The 22,776-nt window shown below is 42.6% G+C and overlaps 1 protein-coding gene across 4 annotated transcripts in view; it reads left to right on the top strand.

Annotated features, from left to right (window-relative positions):
* The first annotated feature begins 209 nt into the window (after nt 1-209).
* LOC105433934 (uncharacterized) overlaps nt 210-22,776 on the top strand; it is a 40,246-nt gene continuing 17,679 nt past the window's right edge. For 2 of the 4 annotated variants that reach the window (XR_016138407.1, XM_089073063.1), the window contains exons 1-2: nt 1,115-1,968; nt 20,389-20,476. Coding sequence is in view for 3 of the 4 variants with exons in the window: in XM_089073063.1 (XP_088929189.1) it covers nt 1,391-1,968; nt 20,389-20,476 (666 nt within the window). In the remaining variant the exon portion in view is untranslated. Of the gene's footprint in view, nt 588-1,114; nt 1,969-20,388; nt 20,477-22,776 lie in introns of those variants that run through there. The other 2 variants (XM_089073064.1, XM_089073066.1) reach the window with 2 other exon arrangements.

Below are 22,776 nucleotides of genomic sequence, written 5' to 3'. Positions count from 1 at the left end.
AATTTAAACATCGATATCAATAAGAAATATAGATATTGAGAACTTAATCGGAATTTGATCGAAGTCAGTAATTAATTCGAATAAACCGCGCTTGGCTCGACTCGGCTAATTTCGGCAGCACGACCATGCTCGGCACGACTCGGCTTGTGTCGGGCCGCTCCGTCAATACGATTGCGTTCGGCTCAACTCGGCTCGCGTCGTGCCGCTTCGACCGCGCATTCGCTCGTAGAACGGGTACGGCGACCGCCGGGGGTCTGGGAATTTAGCAGAAGCTCCGGGAGCTCCGGTTTTCGGTTGCTAGTCGCAGGATTCGAGCGCTCGAGGGCGGGTCGTGTGCGTGCGTACGTGCGTGCCGTGAATACGTGGAGTGCGTGAGCGAAAGATAACGTATACGAGAAAAAGAGACAGACAGGATCTCTCGAGAGAAAGAAAGAAGAGGCGCCAGACGCAGAACAAGGAAGAAGGAACACGAAGTCTGCCACTTGTGAAGGAGAAAGAGCGGAAGGTGGAGAAGAGTCGTCGCGTTTGTCTGTGGTGTGTCTCACAGTGCCGTCGAGGAGGAGGAGAAGACGGAGGAGGAGGAGGAGGTACGAAGCAGTGACTAGTGTTCCCTCACTTCCCTCCCGAGGCTAGCGGGGTCTCGCGATTACTTGCTCGCGACTTTATCGCGCGTTGCTATCGATCGCGTTGCTATATCGTCGCCTCCGTTTTTCCCGTGGCGATCTCCTCGTGCGCCGCCGACGCCAGAAATTCCGCCTGCCTCTTGCGCGCCGCGCACGTCTCTCCCTGCTCTCCCTCCCTGTGTCTTTCTCTCCCGCTCTCCCTCTTCGTGTTTCGTCCCCGTCGCTTGTTGTCCGCCACCTCCTTTTCGCCGCGTGCGCGTTCCGCGCGACGGCGGTCGCTCTCCTCGGGGTGCTGCCGGCTGCCTTCGCTCGTCCGACGCTCGCTCGCGTCGAGCGGCAGAGGGTTGGGAGGGGGAAAGGAAGAAGTGGCGGGGAGACGCGCCGGGAGGAGTACAGGTGCAGGTGCATGCATATAGACGGCGGCAACGACGACGCGAACACGTAGGAGAGCGCGAGGTCCCGCGAACCGGGCAAGGGGGAGGAAGGTGAAGAAGAAGTCGACGGCGGGGATAAGGGAAAAGGGGGGAGGAGAAGCGGGAGAAGGAGGTGGGCAGACGGTGGGACGTACACGCGAGCGCGTAGCGGCGGAAAGCGTAGTCGCGAGCGCGACCGGTCGACCGACCGTCTTCGTCCTTGCCGTCGTTGTCTTCTTCGTGCTCGGTTGGGGGAAAAAAAGAAAAAAAGAAAGAGAGAGAAAGATAGAAAAAGTTCTTGGTTCTTCGCAGTGCCGCTCGGTCGACGGTAGTCCCCCGTAGCACCGTGGCAGGATGGACGACACCACGGGTCCGTCGCGAACGTCGGACGTGACGGCGATGGGAAGCGAGACCGACGACGCCGCCGTCGCCGCCGCGACCACCACGTCGAAGATGCGGACGGTCAATGATGATGATGCGAGTGCCGCCTCTACCACCAGCACCAGCACCAACATCACCAACGGCGACGACGCCGCCGGCGACCCTATCGAGTGCCGCGACCGGAGCTCGATAAGGGCCGCGTTCCCGGGGCCGCGCGGCTCCACCGCTACCTCCTGCCCGACGACGATGACGACGACGACGCCATCGCTGCTGCCTCCGCCACCGCCGCCGCCACCGCCGCCGCCGCCATCGCCACCGCCGTCGCATCCGCAGCTGCCGCCGGCACCGCAGCCGGGGTGTGGCTGCGTGGCCGCGGCCAACGCGGCCACCGCGGTCGACAAGGACGAGATCACCGTGTGCATCACGCCGACTACCGGCGGCCAATTCGATCTCACGGTGGATCGCAACGACACCGTGGAGAATCTCAAGAAGATCATTTCCAAGAAGCTGAAGGTCGCCAAGGAGCGTATCTGCCTGCTGCATCGCGAGAGGTGAGTGGTTCGTTCCTTTATTTCATCGCGAGGGGAACCTCGGTGCGATTTCGCCGGTTTTTCTCTCTCTCCGATTTCCGCAAATGGGCGTCGAGGGGTGAGGGGCAGGAGAAGGATAGGGTAATCGTGAACGTATAATCTTTCCCGGATGCGGGGGAACACGCGTGCGAGTTCAGCTCCTTTCAAGTGTCACGTCCGCGTTTAAGAAATGGAGCGGACGATCGAAGATCGGAGCACGCGAGTTTTAACGAGCGACTCCGTTATTCAGTGAATTAACAAATTTGAACAGAAATAGAATGGAATAGATCGCGGTTTAAGTTTTAGTTTACCCTGATTAGTTGCCCCGCAACATTTCTCTCTTTCCAACGCGAATTCACTCGCACCTCGCGCGTCGCGATAAGCGCGCGCTTAGGCTTTCGAGAAAAGGGAAAAAAGACAAAAGTCCTCGCGTCTGAGAAGGTGTTTGAGGAGAAAGTACAGTTGAGAGAAACAAATCCGAGATCTCGATCGCGCTCTTTAGGCTCTAACTGCGTCTTTTTACACTTCGCTCTTAAGTCGAGACAATTGTACTCCGACAAACAATAACGCTGCGGCAGCGGGCGAAGTTTACGGAAAGATGTACTAGAAAACGCGGCGTGGAGTTCAGCTACATTGCGGAAAATTCATGTGAAACTGCAGGAAGTACGGCGGTAAAAATCGCACATACATAATGGAAAACGGAACCTACAAATGTACATTTGTTTTATCACTATTCGCGTTTTGCACATTTCTCTCGTTTCTCTCTCTCTCTCTCTCTCTCTCTCCCCCCCTCCTTCTCTTTTTTTTTGAAAAATAAATCATCTATCGCGACGTATCACAGCCCCACCTCCAGTTTTCTCGTCAATTGGGAAAAATAACGTCCGTGCCTCTCGGCCACTCGACATTGTCACGTTCTCCGCGCGTGGAAACGAAACGAGCTGCGCGTCGTGCTCGTGATCCAAGAAAGACACGCCGAGCGGATGTGGAGGAAACGTAAGGCGTTGGGTGAATCACGAGGGATTATCATCGGTCAGCTGAAGCGTTTGTGATATCCAGCGCTGGGGACGCGGCGACATCGCGACGCCCCCTTCGCCCCTGGCGTCTTTAGCTCGCAGAAAGACGCGCAGAAAGACCTCTCGAAGGTGGAGGTCGTCGCGACGCCGGAATGGCCGGACGCGAGGCGCGTCTCTCGGCACGTCGCTTCTATTTTTCCCACGAGCGACGTGCATTCGAATCGGACCTCGCCCCATGCTCTCCGGCTTCGTGAAGAAAGAAGAGAAAGAGTGAGAAAGACAGAGAGAGGGGGGAGGAGCAGAGAAGAGGGCAAGGGGAGGACACAGAATAGAGACCCGGGTAGAGAGAACGAACGTGTGCAGGCTCGTCCTTCGTGCCGGTGCACTTTTGGACGTTCGTCGTGAGACGAGGAGGAGGAAGAAGAAGAAGAAGAAGAAGAAGAAGAAGGAGAGAGAGAGAGAGAGAGAGAGGGGGGGGAGAGAGGGACAAAGTACATATGCGCCCGGTGCGTGCGTATACTGGGTGTCTCAGAAATGGCAGTCGATACTTGGGGAAAGAAACAATGCGGGACACAAAGCGATACAAGTTCATTTTTCAAATTGTTGACTTGTCATTTTAGATGATTACATTATATTATTATCTGTATATAAAAAGCGAACTGCTTGCTGTGTCATTTTAGAGTTACGTTGCATCACCTACATTAGGATTATCTGTATAAAAAAATAAATTTCTTGCTATATCAGATCGTTAGGACTTTATCGGTAAGATCGTTAGGACTTTATTTCCTTAATTTCTTAAATATTTTTCTTAGATATTACCTTTTAATTATTATAAATTTTAATTATTATAAACCTTTTAATTATTATAAACTTTTTAATTATTATAAATTTTGAGAGATTTCGTTTCGATAGATTTTAAAAACACGGAAATTTGACGAAGCATAAAAGAGCTGCTTTATTACTTTGTTTATCGTTTTATGTAAAAAAATATGCGTGCATTGTAAATTTAGTAAATAATGAGTAAATAATTTATCCTAATTAAAAGCAAGAGTTAAGGAACAAATTAATCTCAAATTTAATACTTCAGCATTGATATTCCGAGCAATGATAAATACGGCTTAATGAACAATAAGGTTTTATGATTACGGTCTTATTGTTCATTAAGCATTGTCATTCTGAATGCTAATGCTGAAGTATCAAAATTTGAGATGGTAATTCACTTCTCGAGTCATGTCATCATATCGCGGTGCACGAGCGCTTTTAGTAGATTATTCGAAAGTAGATACCACGTACACAATCCTTGAAACTTTTTTCACAATAGCACGATACGTCATCACTCTGTTTATCTTATCTTGCGAAGTTTCTCAGGTTTTGCAGATATTCAACGCAGATATTTTATTTTTCTTGTTTTTCTTTTACCATAAATATTTTATAATGTTTAATGTCACGTGTAAACCGTCGTGATAAAACTTAACGCTCTCGCGTAACACGTCACATGTATGTCACGTGATCATGAAGAATGGATAAAGGATCAAGGTTTAAAAATCAAACAAGTAAAGTATATTTGAAAGTATGTATTTAAAAATTCTTTACACACACACACACACACACACACACACACACACACACACTTCTCGTGAATATTTTGTCAACGCGATTCGTACGCTTCACTTGAAAGTAGTGACCAATTTAAAATCCAGAAGAATAATCAAGTTTCGCCTAAGTTAAATAAGATTTCCGCGGAATTTCGCAGACGAAGGAGGAAAGGACTCCTCGAGTCTTCCCCCTCGGTTTCGCTCGAGTACCGATTACCCCGTTGCTCCCCGAGCAGCGTTGCTCCCCCGAAGTATCGACCTGTCCTCCTGAAACCGCCTGTATACGTGCTCTCGTAGGCGTCCGTGGGGGCCGCAGCGCGGATCCATCCACCTCCACTACCACCTCCTGGCCGCCGCTTCGTGCGAGTACGCGGAGAGAAATATGGTGGAGTGGAAGGTTGGCATACCGCGGTGAGCAGTCGAGAAAGAAACGCGGCGGGGGAGGCGAGAGGAGGTGGCGGAGGTGGCGTGTAGTAGTATAGTAGGTAGAGAATATCTCGGGAAATCGCGCTCCCGTAAAGTGGAACAATGACAGCCATCTGCGGCGGTAGACGCGGCGAGAAAGAGAGAGAGAGAGAGAGAAAGAGAAAAGGAATGATATCGGGACGCGCGAAAGAGGCGGCGAGAAAAGGCAAGACGGAGAAAGGAATCTATTTTATTATTTGGGATAAGCCGCGTCGGCGGGAGAGAATTGGAGGGAATGGATATAACTAAAATGGAGAAAACAGAGAGAAAATGCAATCGCAATGATAACGCAAAGGATATCATACAAAGAATAATAAGATAATAAAACAACACTTTTACAGAAGTTGTAGAGGAAAAATGAGATCGTAAAGTAGACGATTTGAGATGATGATAGAAAGAAAGAGGCTCCTCACAGAAGAGTGAGTTTTTCTTGCTTGCTACTTCTTTAATTTGCATCGCGAAACACCGAATAAATTCTCGAATAGATTTTGATTTTAGATATTTATTTAGTCTACAATAATATTCCATTATACTGTCTTTTAAACTTACATTAAGAAACATTATAGGAGGATTATGTAAGCATAAAAAATGCGCAAATAAAAATGAAAAAGGAGATCTAAAAAAGAGAGATCTATTTCCATATATTATAAATTTTTATATATTTTTTCTGCATCACATATTGACAACGATTTACTTTTTTTTTTTCTTTCTTGATTTCAGTCCTTGGCGCTTTTACTCGTGTCTAGTTCTCTTACGGTGCCTCGATCGGGTCAGCTGCGCGTAATTCCCTCGAGATCTCTCGTCGTTGATCTCTCTCTCTCTCTCTCTCTCTCTCTCTTTCTTTTTCTCTGTCTCTCCTTCCTCTTCTCTCCTCTCCTTTTCTATCTTCGCTTCTCTTTGCCGCATATTCTTTGGCCCGGCTCTCTCGAGCCACTACTATTCGCCGCTCGTTTCTTTGTGCCTGCCGGGGCAGTTTCAGGCGCAGGTAGCACGCTGGATCTCTTTCCTCCTTTGAACAACACGACACACGTGTGCGTGCGTACGTGCGTTCATCCGTCCGTCCGTCCGTCCGTTCGCCCGTCTGTCCGTCCGTGCATGCGCGTCCTCGCGATACAGACAGCTGTGCGTGTGTCAGTTCGCCAGTCTCATAGATAGGAGCATGCTTGACACATTCCCTGCCGAGAAAATATTTTTGATAAACAGGAATGTGCGTGATTAAACAAAAAGATTTTCGAACATTAGAAGGCACGTGTACTTGTTAGACCAAGTGAAGGATGCTTGACGTACAAGAAAAAATTAACAACGATTTTAACAACGTGAATGATTCGCGGAATATTTTAATAATATCTAATATATGCAAGATGCGAGCGGAATCAAATACTTAATACTTTTTTTCTCTTGATAGTTTTTACCTTTTAATTTTTTATCTTTTTAAATTACAAGCTCGAGGAAGGAGTGGAATTTTTATATACTTTTCCAGTGTCTTGTTTTGCAATCTTTGTATTGCGCCGTTATTATGCAAGATAAAGATAAAATTAGTAAGTTACACCAAAGGGAACAGAAATATCAAGGGGGATAATCCGTATCCTGTGTATCTGCATCCTCTGATATTTCCATTGACTAAATGAAGTTCGTACAAACATGAATGCGAGAATTATTTATAGATATTACACCCCGCCTCGTTTATAAATTGCCAGTTCCCGTTTCCTCCCGTTTAATTATGGCAACAAGAAATCACCGAGAAATAAAGAGAGAAACGCAGAGCAACGAGGCAACACTTGAGAAAGAAAACGAGCGAGTTTGAATTTCTATTAATTCTTAACATCATTCTTTGAGATTCGTAATTCATAGTCAGTTCAAGCATTCGTGTATGTGTGTTTATCTATCTCTTCAAAGTTATAAATTAAACAATATCTCTGCATATTTAAGCTCCGGCTGCACCAACGATACTTTGGCTTTAAGCGAGACTTAAAATTTCAAGTTTGTTGTATCAAAGCAAAAACAAAACATAGAGTGTTTTAATTTTTGCACTGATCTTAATAAGATAAGCGCAAATTGAAGTATTTTTGATGTCGCTTCTGCTTTGGTACAGCAAATTTAAGATTTCAAGTCTCGCTTAAAGCTCGCCTAAAAGCCAAAGTAACCAACGGGTCCAACCAACTTTCGTGTTAAGGATTAAAACGTGTTTCGAGCCGCGTCTTCTCCTCTTTTACCTCTTTTGAAACACGCATAATGTGTGTCGCGGACCAGCAAGTTTGGCCGGTCGGCCTCGTCGCTATGATCCTCGGGATCGATTTCCGAGTGTCGTGTCGCGAGTCCACTTTCGGTTAATGTTAACAATTACCATCGCGACATCACGGTAGCCTTCGACAACGCGACATCATCATGTGACATTGTCACCATCATGTGACATTCAGGACTCGTACGGCATTGTGTCAGGAATGTGATGCAAGCGTATCTTATGATAGCCCGTTACGTTGTATAGCCTGTGTCCCGCCTCCTCCTCTCGTCCTCCCACCACCCCGAACTATCCTCTTTACTCTCGTAATCCGGCTAATTAATTAGTCACCGTATTAGTACGTCTGTCTGCCTCCACGCACATGACGTGAGACTTTGTCGAATTATTCAGAATTTTGGAACGAGAAGCTCGCGAGATCCATCCGTGTGGGCTGCGATCTTACGTTTGTTTTCTCGTGACTTGATGGAGATAATGAGAATCTGTTTCTCTTTGTAAAATTCACGTTTGATGGTGTGATTCGCGCGATATGGCGCTCTACGTCACCCGTCAAGTGTATATGTGTCATTGTGGGATTTCTGTTAGTCATCGTGCGCGGGCATAGAAGGAGCGGACTTTAAGCGCTCGCTCTGACCGTTTATGGCAGAAGAACAATAATTAGCGGTATTCTTTCTCCGTCCTTTTTTTATCCTTCTTTTTTTTTTGCGACCGATGCACTATATTCATATTAAAGAGCGAACTATCTTCTGAGTGTCGTAAGAGAGAAAAGTAGTTTCTTTGTGCTGGCGAAGTGCCGCTACTAACAATCTCAATTACATTCTAAAAGTTGCAGAAATATCAAGACACACTTTTATATGCTTACAATTAAAAAAAAAATTGCTGAATTAATTATGAGGAATGGAAGGAAAAAAAAGAGGAATTAAAATTCTTGACAGACTCGATAAGCTTCACTGAATTGCTGCATCACGCCACGTTACACGCTACTATGAATAATTTAGCGACGACGCGAAAAGAAATCTCGGGAAATCGCGCGAGATGCGCTAAATGTGCCGCTTTTATCGTCGACTTCTGCGAAACTCGCGAATGAGCGATTGACGCGTCGGAGAAATGAGCCTAAGTATATCCCCTGTTATTTTTCGCGAGCGAAAACATGTTTATCGGTCGTGTCGCGCGGGGCCAGGACAATCCGTGGAAAGTCGGCGAGGCGAGTGAACGCGCCGAATGAATCAGTGTGGCCGGTCGCCAATTCGAGAAAACAGAATGATCGATAGAGCGGAATTGCCTCCACGGCGGCTTGCGGTGGATTTAAAAAGCCTCATTCGCCAGCGCGAAAATCGTTACGCGAAACGAGGCGGCGGCTCGTCGGACTATCATCGACTCGCCTATAAATTGCGAATTATCTACCTTCCAAACAAGAAACTTATCTTTGCTTATCGGTACTAACCGGAATTGATCAACTGGCGACAACTCGGAATATTCATTACCGAATTATTTCCACCGACGAAAAATTGATGTCATGAATTCGCGTGATAAATTTGTGTCGCAAAGATATAATTAATATAATACAATTATGTGTTGTGTGTTATATTAAAAGTGGCATGATTAGTCAAATTTATATAACAAATTTTTGTTTCGAGTAATTATTACATTTCGAAATTTAAAACATGTAGCACAGCTAGAATTTTAAATTTGCCATTTGCACTCTGTATAGTTATAAGTATTACAATTAGTATCACGATTTATCATATATTCGAGTATATATTTTGACTTTTTTGTTTTAACTTCGTTTTCATTGTCTTACAATGTTCAGCTGATTAAGATTATCTTGGTATACGAATATATCGAAAACCGCGACACATGACGTCCGGTGCGCACGTATTCACGCGATTATCAAACCGAAGACGACACACAAGATTATGCCATAAGACTATGAAATTACGTCTACGTGGTTTTTCAACGTATTGTGTCTACGTGTTACGCTTACACGAGCGTCTTTTCGCGTCTTTAGTCTAGAGGCCTGCGTAAGCCGACGCGATATTTTGCCATTACGCAAGAATGCCGTGCACAAATCAATTGTGAACCAAATAGAACGAGAGAAATAAGGGAAATGCGAAAATAATAATTGCGAGGGAAAGGAAGAAGAAAATTTCTTAACGCAATTTTTATCCTGGACATTTTTTCATTACGCCTTAGCAAATGTGGAGTTATACAAGCTCTCTTTATAAAGAAAAAATAAAAATAAATTGCTCTTCTCTCTTTTGTCTTTTGTATAGGGTCGAACTTTTCGTTTCTTTTTCCAGCAAGAAGAAAATAATCGGAAAATATCTGAAATTTTGTTATGGGAAAATATCGCAGAGGTTCCCACAGTTAAAAGTCGATTTTTAATATTTATCGTTATGTCACTTATACTTTTTCCTTTTGTTTCTATTTTGTTGAATGTTGTTTAGGAGTGATCTAACTATTAGATTATCTAACGATTAGATACGCTTTAGGGCGCGAGCAGAACAGGTCGTGGGTGGTCTCTGTGCCTGATGAATATCCGGCTAACAACCGAGATATTCGAGACTCGTGATACTCGAAATGCCTGCAAATCGTACTTGCAAATATCTGTTTACAAACGAGTACGCAGCATCTATTACATGACTGGATAATAAGTTATGTAGTCACCAATGGATAGATACGACTTACATATTTAGCAATGAGTAGTTATTTGTCAAAGACTGAATGTCGTTCCATGACTCATTAGACATATCTATCGAATAGCGTTTAAATTTTTTTTTGTAACGCTCATGCACCCGCATTAGTTTTTCGCTTATATATTTAATGACGTAATTCGCGAGACAAAGAACGGAAAGAATTAGTAAAAACGGTTTATCGTCAGACTCTGTCTCTGTTAGGCATTAGCGTGTATGTATTGGCAGAACATTACGAGTGTAATGTTCCCTCCCTCGTGCGACTTTCGTGCGAGAAATGCATGCAAAGCGGAAATAAAATTGACCACTTATCCATCAAATATTTAGCGCTAGAAAATGATTTCAACATTCTCCTAAGCGAGAGAGAGAAAGAGAGAGAGAGAGAGAGAGAGAGAGAGAGAGAGAGAGAGAGAGAGAGAGAGAGAGAGAGAGAGAGAGAGAGAGAGGTTTGCTTCGAAAGCACGGATGGAAAAGCGGTTTGGCTATCGCGAGCGTTGTCAAAATCGATTTTGCATTGTCCGCACATGTTCGAGCGCAAGAACTTAATTTACGTAGCCCACACATAGGCGTGGGCTGGCATTGTTTACACGCCATGTGCGGCGGTGGCGGTGGCGGATGCGAGACCGGTGCGCGATATTTCGCGCATGAGAAACGCAGGGAAGGTCGGTTCTCCCCGCCTCTCTCAATGTCCCTGATCGCGGCGGAAAAAGGAAAGAATATCTCGCAGCTGTGCCGCCAAAATCCGCAAAAGAGAAACGAAACAACACACAGAGTTAATTCGGTCCTTATGAAACGGAGAATTATCGTTCTGCGATTCTAAGACGAAGGGAACGGGTGCGTTCGTCCTACATTCTGCGACGGTCCAGCATCCGTTTTTTCTCCACGAGCCTTTTCGCAAAGCACGGGTTATCTTTATTTTTAGATAACGTAGTGTCCTTCTATCGATTGCACGGAAGTATTTATAGGAACACAAATTAACATGTGCGCACGTCAATATAAAAGTATTCCTCATATTTACGTATAATGCAAATTGACACAAGCGCATTTTGCATGAATTTAATTTATATAAAATACTGAAAATGCGAAATGTGAAAAGAATAATTTTGCCGAGGTATCTAAAAATTTGACTAGATGCAAATCTGAAAATAATTTTATTATGTCAGCAAAGTAATCATGTAGGTCGTTCAAATTGGTTACTAAAATATCAAAAGGAGCAAACAAAATTATTTTCAAATTTATTTCTGATCAAATTTTTAAATACCTCGGCAAAACCATTTTGTCCATGAAGAATACGTATTAATATAAATTAATTTTACTCATTAAAAGATATTTATTAAAAATTATCAAATTTAATAGTTAAAAGAAATAGAACATTTCACTTTAAGATTTTTTTTGTTTGAAAGACGATTATTTTAAAAATTCATCCCGAAGGAAGAAACCAGGATTAAACGCATCTCTTCGGTCTCGACAAGTAACGATTTTCCTCGATCGCACCATATTCACTCTGTTGCCGCACGTGTTAATCTATCCTTGGAGAGATCATCTATCTGTTTGTGACGTTGCATGCGAGCTGCTACATAGCCTTATCGATCGGCGAGAGGCGCGGCTTAGTGCTTAATTTTTTTTTTCTGCAAAGGAGCAGCGGAATTCCGTCGAGAAATTCCAATGTTGGAAGTAGAAATACAGAGAAGTATATAGATACTTATGATCTCTCTTGAGAAAAACAATGACACATTTTTCAGAACAAATGTTTTTTGTTATAACTTTTCCATTATTTATTAATAATGATTATTTATTAATAATAATTATTTATCGCAAACGATTGTTTTATGATAAATTGGTCGCAAAGTTGCTTCACGAAATTATCGTTGTCATATTCTTAGACATAATAAAATTGCATGAGTAATTTTATTATGACGATCGATTATTATACTGCCTCAGGAATACCACCAGTATTAAAACATCATGGGATTATTTATAAGCCGTAATAGGCTTCTATTTTTAATCTGCACTTTCTACATCTATTTTCCGTCTCTCTCTCTCTCTCTCTCTCTCTCTCTCTCTCTCTCTCTCTCTCTCTCCAAAGCGCGGGTATATAATCGGATTAGTTTAAGCAGTACAGCAAGTGTGAAAAAATGTTATTAAAAAGAACAACAGTAGTTGCCCCGGAATGGAACTGCGTCGGATATTTTTATAAGAAGTTGAGGAAGATTAAAAATATTCTATTACACGAGAAAGCGAAAATTTACTTTGTATTACAGTCGCAATAAGCTTAGAGGTAAGCTCTGATAATTTATTTATAGCGAGCAAAGTGTGCTTCAAACGCAAGCCTAATTTATTCAAAACGAACTTGCAAATTGTTTAAGGCTAAAAGTTTGAAAATACTCGGCTAATGAAGGTAATGTAAATCGACCTAAAGTATAAACACAAGACAAATTCAAGATAAGCGCTTGACTAATTGCTTCATTCTAATAATAATAAAAAGAAGTACATATCTTTCAAAAATAAGTTCTGTTATTTAACCTTAATCTTAAATAATATTTTGTTAAATCACATCTCTCTCTCTATTTAACTTTAATAATTCTTACTTCGATACTAGGATTTTTAGAACTTTAATTTGAGATTTAGATTTTTAATGTCGTGTTGAGATATTTAATGATGAAAATAACTACATATCTCATTTTCGGCAAAGATTGATATTTTGCATTTCCTCGAGGGATGATCAATTGGCAAAGTATATCGCGCGGGGCTACGTCACGGAATGTTCTGCATGAGACCTCGTGTATAGATCTCGTATCATAAGGAAGCGAAGATTTATCTGTGACATTATGCCCTGGTGTACTCGCGAAATGAGCGCGGAATAAAGCGTTGAGCAAGCGGGACAAAGCGTCTCGCGATTACAAACGTGTTTGTTCCGTTCGCACGAATATATTCCGCGCCTGACCTCTCTCCGAGGCAGCGGGCGTGAACGATAGCGACAGAGAGAAGCAGAACGATAATATTTATAGTATAAACGCTCTCTATAAGAGCGCCAGGGTCTTGGCCCTATCGCGCTATATCCACGCTTATTTGCGCTCGCTCTTAGGAAGGTCCGCTTCACCGAATATTTTAGCGCTTTTTACACCTCCGCCTCTGCCTTCCTCGCGTTTACGCGTCTTCATCCTGGTGATAAAAAAAGAAAAAAGAAAAAAAAAATCGCACGTTCATTCGTTCGACGCTAATACAAACGTGCGATCGTGCTGCGCGTCTAGATGTATGGCGCTTGCTGAAAGACGCGGGTTATTGACTCTTTCGTGGCGTTCCCAAGAATAGATTTTCCCGAGACGCTCCTCCGTCTCCCGCGGATGCGTTTTTCCGCGCGCGAAAATCTCACGTGTCGCGTTTCGTCAACGACGACAACGGCGACGGTGGCGGAGCTCATTTATAAACTTCATTCGCACGGCTGCTCCGATGCGACGACGCGAGAGATCGGACTTGCGGCTGCCATTACGAGATAAAAAGTTGCCACGACCCAGAAAAATGCGTGCCGCAGACGCACATTCGCGCCGCGTCACGTTTGTTAATTAGCCGAGCCCTCATTTATAGAAATCGGGAGCCGTCAATTACGCATTTGACTCGCGCGATTGTGCTGTCGCTCCTCGCGTTACGATACCGGTTTATCTCCAAAACCGTATTGTATCGACGTTAAGAGAAACCTCTGAGAGGGAGAGAAACGATTCCGATCACATATGTATTCCTTCATATTTTACTCCTAACGCGAGGTTCCTTAATCATCCGCCTTAACGTGGGCTTAAATAGAGAGCGCGCGGTTCACGCCTGCCGGAGATTATTTATTCATTCGTCGCAATGCGCGGGCAACGGTATCGGCTACTTTCGCCTGCTGTCGTATTACCTCATGTTATCGCGATTTATGTATCGATACCTTGGAAAAAAAAAAAATATCGGATTCTGTTAGCGTCCTGGGCTCCGCGTCGCGAGAACGGAGCCGCGGTCGCGGCAGCGCCGCTGCGCTGCGCCGTTTTCCGCTCGGTTCCTTTCGCGATTACGCCAAGTGCGTCCGTTAGTTTAATTTATACAAAAAGCCGGGAATATACCGCTACGAATAAAGGCGAGACGAGAGACGGCGAAGCGGACGCTCGATGTTGCGAGAGACATTCGGCGTTACGTTCACCAGGCTCTCTCGCGCCTGGTCGATGCCGCGCTCGTCCCCGAGTTTCGATTCTAAATATCGCGATGACGGGCGTTATCGCGGCGCAGGCGGGCTGCCTTTTTATCGCCGAGCGTAAAGGTCAGCGACACGCATCGGATCGGATCATATCGGGATCTTGAACGAAAACCCGTTAAACCTCGCTCGGCTTACGCTCCCCGTAACGCGAACCCCGCATTCGTCGCCTTTCGCCGCATTTGTCGGACGCAAATTTTGAGGAATAGCCGGGGGGGTGGGGGGGGAGGGACGGAATTTTCGCGTGCCTCCCGTGGTAACGAAATTCGTATAATCAGCGAAATTTTACCGGTTTTGCTCGCCGTTTTATTGACACGCGCGCGCTCACGTCGCGAACGCGTGTGTCGCGAACGAGAGTTGAGTCTCGTGGAGGAAGCACCTCGCGTTCGGTTGACGAGCGAGTTCAGGAATTACGGAGGGGAGATAATGTATGTGTTGACAAATTGCCGACTAAAAGTCTCTCTATTTTCGAGAGAGATGTAAGATACATTTTCATTTAATCTGATGATTATGTATGCACAGTGATATCAATATGATATTCGTAGTAAAAATATATTCTTTTTTTTTTATGGAATTATTTTCCAGCTGTGAATACACAAGAAAAAAATTGGTTTTAAATCAAGAAAAATATTCTCATATATATATAAATAAGAATATTATAATTTTTTTTTTAATTTTAGTCTGATTTAATTGAATTTGTATTGATTTGTATTGATGCAGATATTATTTTTTGCTCAATTCAAGAGTAACAATTTTCTTTATGAGAATTACAATATTCTTGCTTATGTATGAAGATGTATGATCTTAAGTTAAGACTAATTTTTTTCTGTGTATCAAAGATACACATGTGATATACAAATTAATCAATCACGATAATAATTAAGAATATTTATTATATATGTGCACATGTATGCAATATCTGAATAAAAATCTGAGAATATAATATTTAACATAATTAAATAATTTAATTTTTTGACGAGAAAGTAATATAATTTAATATAGATATTAAATATAATTGAATATTAAATATAATTGAATTTGTAATGTAATATAATTAAATATTAATAAAATAAATGTAAAATTTATAGGTTTTATCGTATTGATATTAAATTGTATTGAATTATAAATTTAATTATATTTAATACAATTTATATATTACTTATATTTAATACAATTACAATAGAACAATTTTAATACAATTACAATAATGAAATATAATTATATGCAACTGAATTTGAAACTTTCAATGCTGAACTTTCATAATGGATATAATTATTCAATAGATATAATTATTGCGTAATTTATAATTTTTCAATAATTGTTTTCAGGTGTATATATATTCGGTCTTTATTACCGAACAGAGTTTGACTAAATCGTCGTGCAGTTGCTAAATCATTACACAATCAATTGCACAATTAATGCGTGGATTAGATAATCGGATCTATTAATCCTCTCTCGCGAGGATCTCGCGCGGGCTACCACAAAATTTAATTGCGTGAAATTTATTCGCGGGATACAAGCCATAAATGCCGACGTGGGAATATTTGCTTGTTTTCGCAATCATTTTGAATCGCGCATTAATCGACACACGTCGCTTCCGATTATGCGTGTGACGCATGCTTAATATTTGCTAACGGGTGGCAATATCGCCATTACTTTTGCATACAAAAGAAGGAACGAGAGGTGAACAGTTGGTAATAAATGCTGATACTTTGAAACTGTAAGCATGTCGCTTTCGAAACGTAATTTTGTTAACTTTTGCTGGATTTTTTTCATTAATTCTTAAATATTCACGTGTATATCATTCAGCATTTTTTCATTCATAAAATCAAATGATCTCCGTAAAAGATTTATCTAAAAAAATTTCGAAAAATAACAATTTTTAAGTTATATTTTGAAATACAATCCGAGAAATTGAATATTATATTTTTTTATTATTTCTCAGACATTCTGACGTTTTAAAAATAACAATGTTCCTTTCTATCCGATGTAGGTGAACAAAGTAACGGAGACGATTAACATTAGGAAACAATAGAAAAAGCTATTATGAAAGAATAATTTTTAATAAGAGTATCAGATTCATTGAACCATCACGAAACAATAAGAGTTAAAACGAGTGTCAGTTCCAAGTAACATACATTTTGCGGATACATCTAAGTCGATATCTCCCGAGCGATCATGATCGACGCAAGATGCATATTCGCCAAGGCCGTGGAGTTTCGCCTTTTTCCCTTCCCTCCCTCTCTTTCTCTCCTCCCTTTTTTTTCCCCTCCTTGACTCTTGTTTGTTGATCGGTAACGATCCTGCATGCCGGTGCCGGCACGCGGTGTTTCGCAATGGGAATCGTCGTGGCCGCTCGCTGTCGAAGGAAAACGAGAGTGCTATCTATCTCCCAATGTGATCGGGTACGTTGCTCAAGTGCAGTTGAGGGTGGATAACGGGACGGTTTACCCTGCGCGGTGTAAAATTTTTCGGTGTCGGTTGCACCGGAACGCAGAAGTGTAACGAGAGCGCTCGTCCATCCGAACAGATGACCGATGTCTCGCTTTCGACATTTGGCTTTGATTTTTGAATTTTATTTAAAAGCCGAGCTTGAAAGGAACTCCGGGAGGGGACCCGACGCGAATTACGATAAGAGCGATCGAGATCGAGGAATGTTTTCGCCTCGAATTCGTAAGATATGAACAGGCAGATGATACTTCGACGATCGAAATACGATTTGACCTCGCGTTAATCAGCCTGGCATTCATCGACAGCTGTTGGTCCCGGCTCCATCTCGTGCATCGCCGGTAAATACCCGCCGGTGAATAAATGAGCAAGAAACCGCTCTGGACGCGAGGGCTGCGCGATAAGGGGGCGCGGTGGATAAAGAGGGGGAGGAGGGGGAAGAAACACGGTCGAGCTACGCCCAAACTTTTTTCCTGGCTCCGGTGACTAAGGATCGAGGAATATGAGTGTGTAGGTTCGGCCATTCGTCAGGCTCGAGATAACGAACGGGGCTTTTGGCACTCGAGGAATGGCCTAAGGGTACAATAACCCGGGTGCACGCGTGTGCATGAGATGGTTTGGCACGGGCAGCGTCGCTCGTCATCTTCGTCCCCCGCCTCGGTTTATATCTGAACGGAGCGGAGCGCGTTTCGAACGCCTTCGTCGATGACGTTAGAGACCGTCGTGCGCGGCTCGCCGTGAAACATGCGCTCCGTCTCGCTTCTTTGGCCCTGATTCCGTTTCTGGGATCGTACACCGCCTTTTTTATACACGCGAAAAGTGGGACGAGTTTTTTCTTTCGGCAAAATCGATAAAATAAAATCGCATGATTTAAACAACGGACGCGGAACCTGCAGTTCGCGAAGACGATTTCAAGACTGTTCGCTGGAACGGTAAGATGTTTTCTCTAAATGGAGAAATTCTGAAACATACAGTTTTCTAATTAATTAATTATACCTTTCAGTTTAATTACGCGGAGGGATGAGAACGCACGGGATGTGTTGTGTATTAAAAAAAAAAAAGGAAATTAAAGACGAAGAAATGAAATTTTTAAAATTAGATTAAGGAATTTTAATTAGGTGAACTGAAAAAATTTCACATGCATACTCGATAGCACGCCCCCGAGTATGCCCCTAATTAAATTCCTTAATCTAATTTTTTAAAATTTCTTTTAATTTCTTAAAATTCCCGCTCTCTGCGGTCGGACCTTTTCCGGCACGGCATAAATTTGTAAAATGCACTACTAACTTAACTTGGTATTTTTACCGTTAGTTAAATATGGGTTCGCGGGGATCGATTTTAATAGTGCTCGCCCCGATTAGGATCAAGCGTAAATCGGAGTAACGCCGTCGTATTTATACGCAGCAAGGTCTCGTTTCTTCGATCCGAGGTCCAACGAGCGGTTGCCAATGGAAACGGTCGACGTTATCCAGCAACGTTGCCGGGAGTCGTGCGGTCTAATCTTCTGGGTCGGCGTTTTCTTATCACGATGATGTTTTTCTTTCTTTCTTTCTTTCTTTTTTTTTTTTTTTTTTTTTTTTTTATTATAGCACTAGTCCAAGTACGATCGCGATCGCATTATCGCGGCACCGTCAAGCCGAGGCCGTGGATTTATATATTGCAACTCGCGTTATTGTCTTGTTGCGTGTGTGTGTGCGCGGTCGCGTTGTAATCACGCACGTATCAATCGATAGTGGCAAGCTATCACGCGTTATCGCGATAATCCCACATTCCGCTGGAATATAAGATATTGCCGAAAACGACAAGCTGGAATGAATTGCGAGTAGATAAAACACTTTAACAGTCTAACAAGTCGATAATGATGTATTTTTAGTCACTTCGGTACACGATCTTCTTATTGTCAGGCTAAAAAGACTTCAAGGTGTAAAAAAGAAAGAAGGAAAAAAAGTGATGATGTAGATCTGAAATAAAAAAGAAAAGGGTTATTTATGGTTGTCCTTGTTTATATTAAATTGGATGTTGCATATAGATCCAATTCGCCCTAATTATATCGTACGGGGTTAAAGTTGAGTGGTTACGTAATTACGTCATACGCGAGCCAGAGTGAATGAGAAAATTCCGTTTAAAGTACAGAAGACAATGTCGTAGATAAGAATTTTGCCGACTTGATAACATTGCCCCATTTATGCGTACTTGTACTCCGATCTTACTGCCCCCTCCCCCTCCCTTCCCCGCTTCTTTCTTCTCATCTAGAAAAAAAAAAAGAAAGGTAGCGCTCACTACGTGCTTCCGCTCGTTGCTTGCTCTAACACGACTTTTTATCGCGCGCGTTTACACGCACGCGTGTTTATTTCGGTCGATTTCCGCTCGGTTGCATCAGCAGCCTCGCGATAGCGCGTGGCGTGCGTGCGAACCGGGTCGCGGTGGACTTTGATTGTCAGAAATACAACGCGAAGTCGGGGCCGTAAGAAACGTTCTTCTTCCTTTCTTTTCCTCTTTCTGCTTTGCTTTCCTTTTTCTTTTTTTTTTTTTTTTTTTTTTTTTTTTTTTTTTTTTATTATTATCACCTCGGAATTTTCTGCGATTTGCACGAGCTTTAAAGCTGATGCAATCACATAGCAAAGTGAGGTCTTGCGCGAACTCTTAATAAATCGCGTGTTTTTCTTTTCTTTTTTTTTTTTTTCCCACGAGTCTCTGCTGCGGGCGGACTTCGGACAGGTGAATGCGACTTACGTCCGTCGCGATTTATTTAGAAAGCCGGGGGAAGCCGATATATAGATCGGGATGTTTATGTCGAGAGAGAAAGAGAGAGAGAGAGAGAGAGAGAGAGAGAGAGAGAGAGAGAGAGAGAGAGACACGAGGCGAGGCCGATCGCGACCCAATTCTGTCGGCTGTTGCATATAAGTATTTTTCATCGACTGTGCGACTCCCCCGCCCTTCTCTCCTTCGCCTCAATGCGGCCCGTTCGTGTCGCTTTCTTTCTTCACGTCGCTTTTCGAAGTGCCAAACTCCGACAGCTCTCGTTTAACGCTCATTCAGAGTGGGATATTCCCAATCATTCGCCGATCTTCCCAGTCCCAATTCCCTCGTCGTGCGACCATAACGCGACTGTTAGGCTTCTCGAGAACGTGTTCAAGAAAGCAGATGCAACGAGAAACTCCTTCGTGAGAGGATCATAACGATTTTACGAGCGGATCCTTGGATTTCATTATATCGCGGCGACCAATTTCTCAGATAAATTCCACGGGATCTCTTAAGATTGACTCGGAGCGATTCGCGTAAAAAGCAAAAGCATTTCTCGACGATCTCGATTATTGACTCTAAACGATGTTATTGTAGGAGACGTGGCACTTTTATCAATAAATAGGCAGCACTTTTGCGATAAAGGAAATTAATATTTTTACAAACGAATCTCCCAAGGAGAATAAGAAGATAATAATCTTCGTTAAAAAAAATTATATCTTTTTAATGCTACATCAAATACTTTTATATATTAACAGATTATATATATAAAGATTAGAAACTTAATTTTCTCTATGGTAACTTAAATATATAATTATTAATGATGTTGGGGGAAAGGATGCGTCAATTTTCTATAAAAATCCAAGTGATAATTCTGAGATAAATATCAGCTGCGGCATGTGTTTTGCATGACAGATTGCTCGTCAATCCTTTTTATTTCGGACGATCATAGCGATAAAAATACTAATCCTCGATATTCTCATTTCAGGCAGCTGCGCGAAGGCACGCTCGCGGAAAATGGCCTACAGAACGACAGTCGACTCACGCTGCTGCCGAGCGTGGAAACCGGACTGCTGGTGAGTTGAACTCTCGCGTCCCATACTCGCACGTGGGTATTAATCAAATCAACCCACGGTGTACTCCGGCGCGGTAATGAATAATTATCAGGCCGATTTTTATCGTCATCACCGCGAAGACTACCGACGGAAGACTGCTCGCACGGAAGACTCGATAAATTCGTCCGTTCTCCCCTTTCTCCATTAGCACAAAAGAAACCTTTTGTACCAATGGAAGTGGATACAAATCTTTATAGAAAGAAAGTAATTCTTGCACCAAAGAAAAATGATAATGTGATAAGCTAGAAATGAATGTAAAATGTCAATTTAAATGGAAATCTAGATCCTGGATAGACGTGCAATGGAACGTGTACGTTGTCCCGAGTTCTGCTCGCGAATAGTAGATCGTCTGAAACGGGTTCGGATTCAGGTTCCGTAGGAAGCCAATTTGTCGATGTCTCGCGGCTGCGACAAGCGGAGTTTCCAGCTGGTGCTCGCACCGACCGACGGAGTGTACCGGCCGTCTGGTTTTTCCACGTCGTGTCCGCGATCGCAACCTGGATTCTCGCGCGCCCCGACGCACCGGCTCCCCCGTCCTGGAACCGTTCCTCGCTCGTTCTACCGGCACGGAGGACGCCGACGAACTCGGGGAACGAAGAGAACGTACACACGAAGGCGCGGACGAACGCCGTTAGCTCTCCGATGTTCGCGTGTGTATCGCCGGGTCACTTGGTTTCTCGGTCACATCATATCGTCCCCGACGCCTCTATCCTTCGATTCGCGGATCCGGCTTGCTATCAACGTGCGCCTCTTGTCCCTTGACTCTTTGTGCCGAGATAAATGATTTTTCATGGAAGATGCATCGCCTTAATATTATCCCGAACTGTCTACTACCTGGAAAAACTTAAAAAGCTCAAAGAATTTGTTTATACCTTGAAAAATGATCGGAGAATTTTTTTGAAGTTGTTTTTTTTTTAATATTTTATTTTTTTATATTGTAATCAGGAGTTTGTCGATTGAATTATTAACGAATAAACTCCATTTTAAAGATACAAATCTTTAGGTATTGAAGACAATGATTTCGTGTTAAATATAATTTTATTTAACGAAGATAGATTTTTATTTCAATAGTTTTACAATGTTGGAAAATTTTATGCAACATAAACTATTTAATTCTTAATTTTTCCTTATAATTAAAAAAAAAATTTCAAATTTAATTATTGAAACTCGAATAATTCTTAATTTTATTTTCTTATTTATAAATTTTTACAAATTGAAAAAATATTAAAAACTTTACACAATAATCATATATTTATTTGTAAAATACATTAAAAACTTTTATTTTATCTGGAACGTTTAACAAATTGTCTTGAAAATCAAGGAATTTTTTTTCAAATTTCAAAATAGACATCCTGTTATCGGAAACGCTGACGTAGTCGGTCCGGCAATTTCATTAGAATTTGAAAAGAATTTGAAATTACATCGTGTCGTATTTATTAAGTTATTTAATATTTCATACGCTATTGTGATGTATAATCAGGTCACTATCCATATAATAAATTAGTATCGTGATCGTACGAATTTGTACAAGTTTCTTTAGACTTCAGAACTCGCTTGTCGTACACGCACGGGACATCTGGTTGCGGAACGATCTGTTACAGAAATCGGAACGCGTAAACACATGACGTTCAGGCCATATGACTTTAGACGACGTAATGTTTCGTAAGGTTTGACCGAAGGTAACGTAATGTAACTCGGCTCTAACCGGCCGCAACGCGACGTACAGGTGCTGTTTCATGCACGGAACACCAGCCTTTAGGAAACAAGGTGTAGCAACGTCACGGAAACGATTCTCCCCTCTCGTTGTACGTTTCCGCTTAAGAATTACGTAGGATATTGTAAAATCGGACAATGCAAAACGAAGCGGATAAAACGTAACGCTCGGAATTTCCTCGGCGAGCTGGTGGGCTCGAGGAAAAGATGCATGCATCTGATTCGACGGTCGATTATTTAAAATTATCTGTCCGCCTCTGAGAATAATGGTGATTTATTGCATTCAAGATTGGTTTACGATAAATTGGATGATTATAAAAAGCACATGTTGAAAAGATTTAAGTGTATGCCGAAGAGGTAAAACGCTAGCAAAATAGCTTATCGCTACACGGAAAGAACAATTTTATTGAAGTATCGAAAAATTTGACCAGACACAGATTTGAAAATAATTTTGTTGGACCCTTAAAAATAATTATTTAAAATATTGAAATTAGCTGCTAGAATAAACAAATTTTGCAGTATTATGCTTAAACATTCTACATGATCAT

Source organism: Pogonomyrmex barbatus, unplaced genomic scaffold (genome assembly GCF_055798465.1).
Source record: "Pogonomyrmex barbatus isolate J1 unplaced genomic scaffold, ASM5579846v1 scaffold14, whole genome shotgun sequence".
Lineage (NCBI taxonomy): Eukaryota > Metazoa > Arthropoda > Insecta > Hymenoptera > Formicidae > Pogonomyrmex > Pogonomyrmex barbatus.
This window is presented reverse-complemented; position numbering and strand designations above follow the sequence as displayed.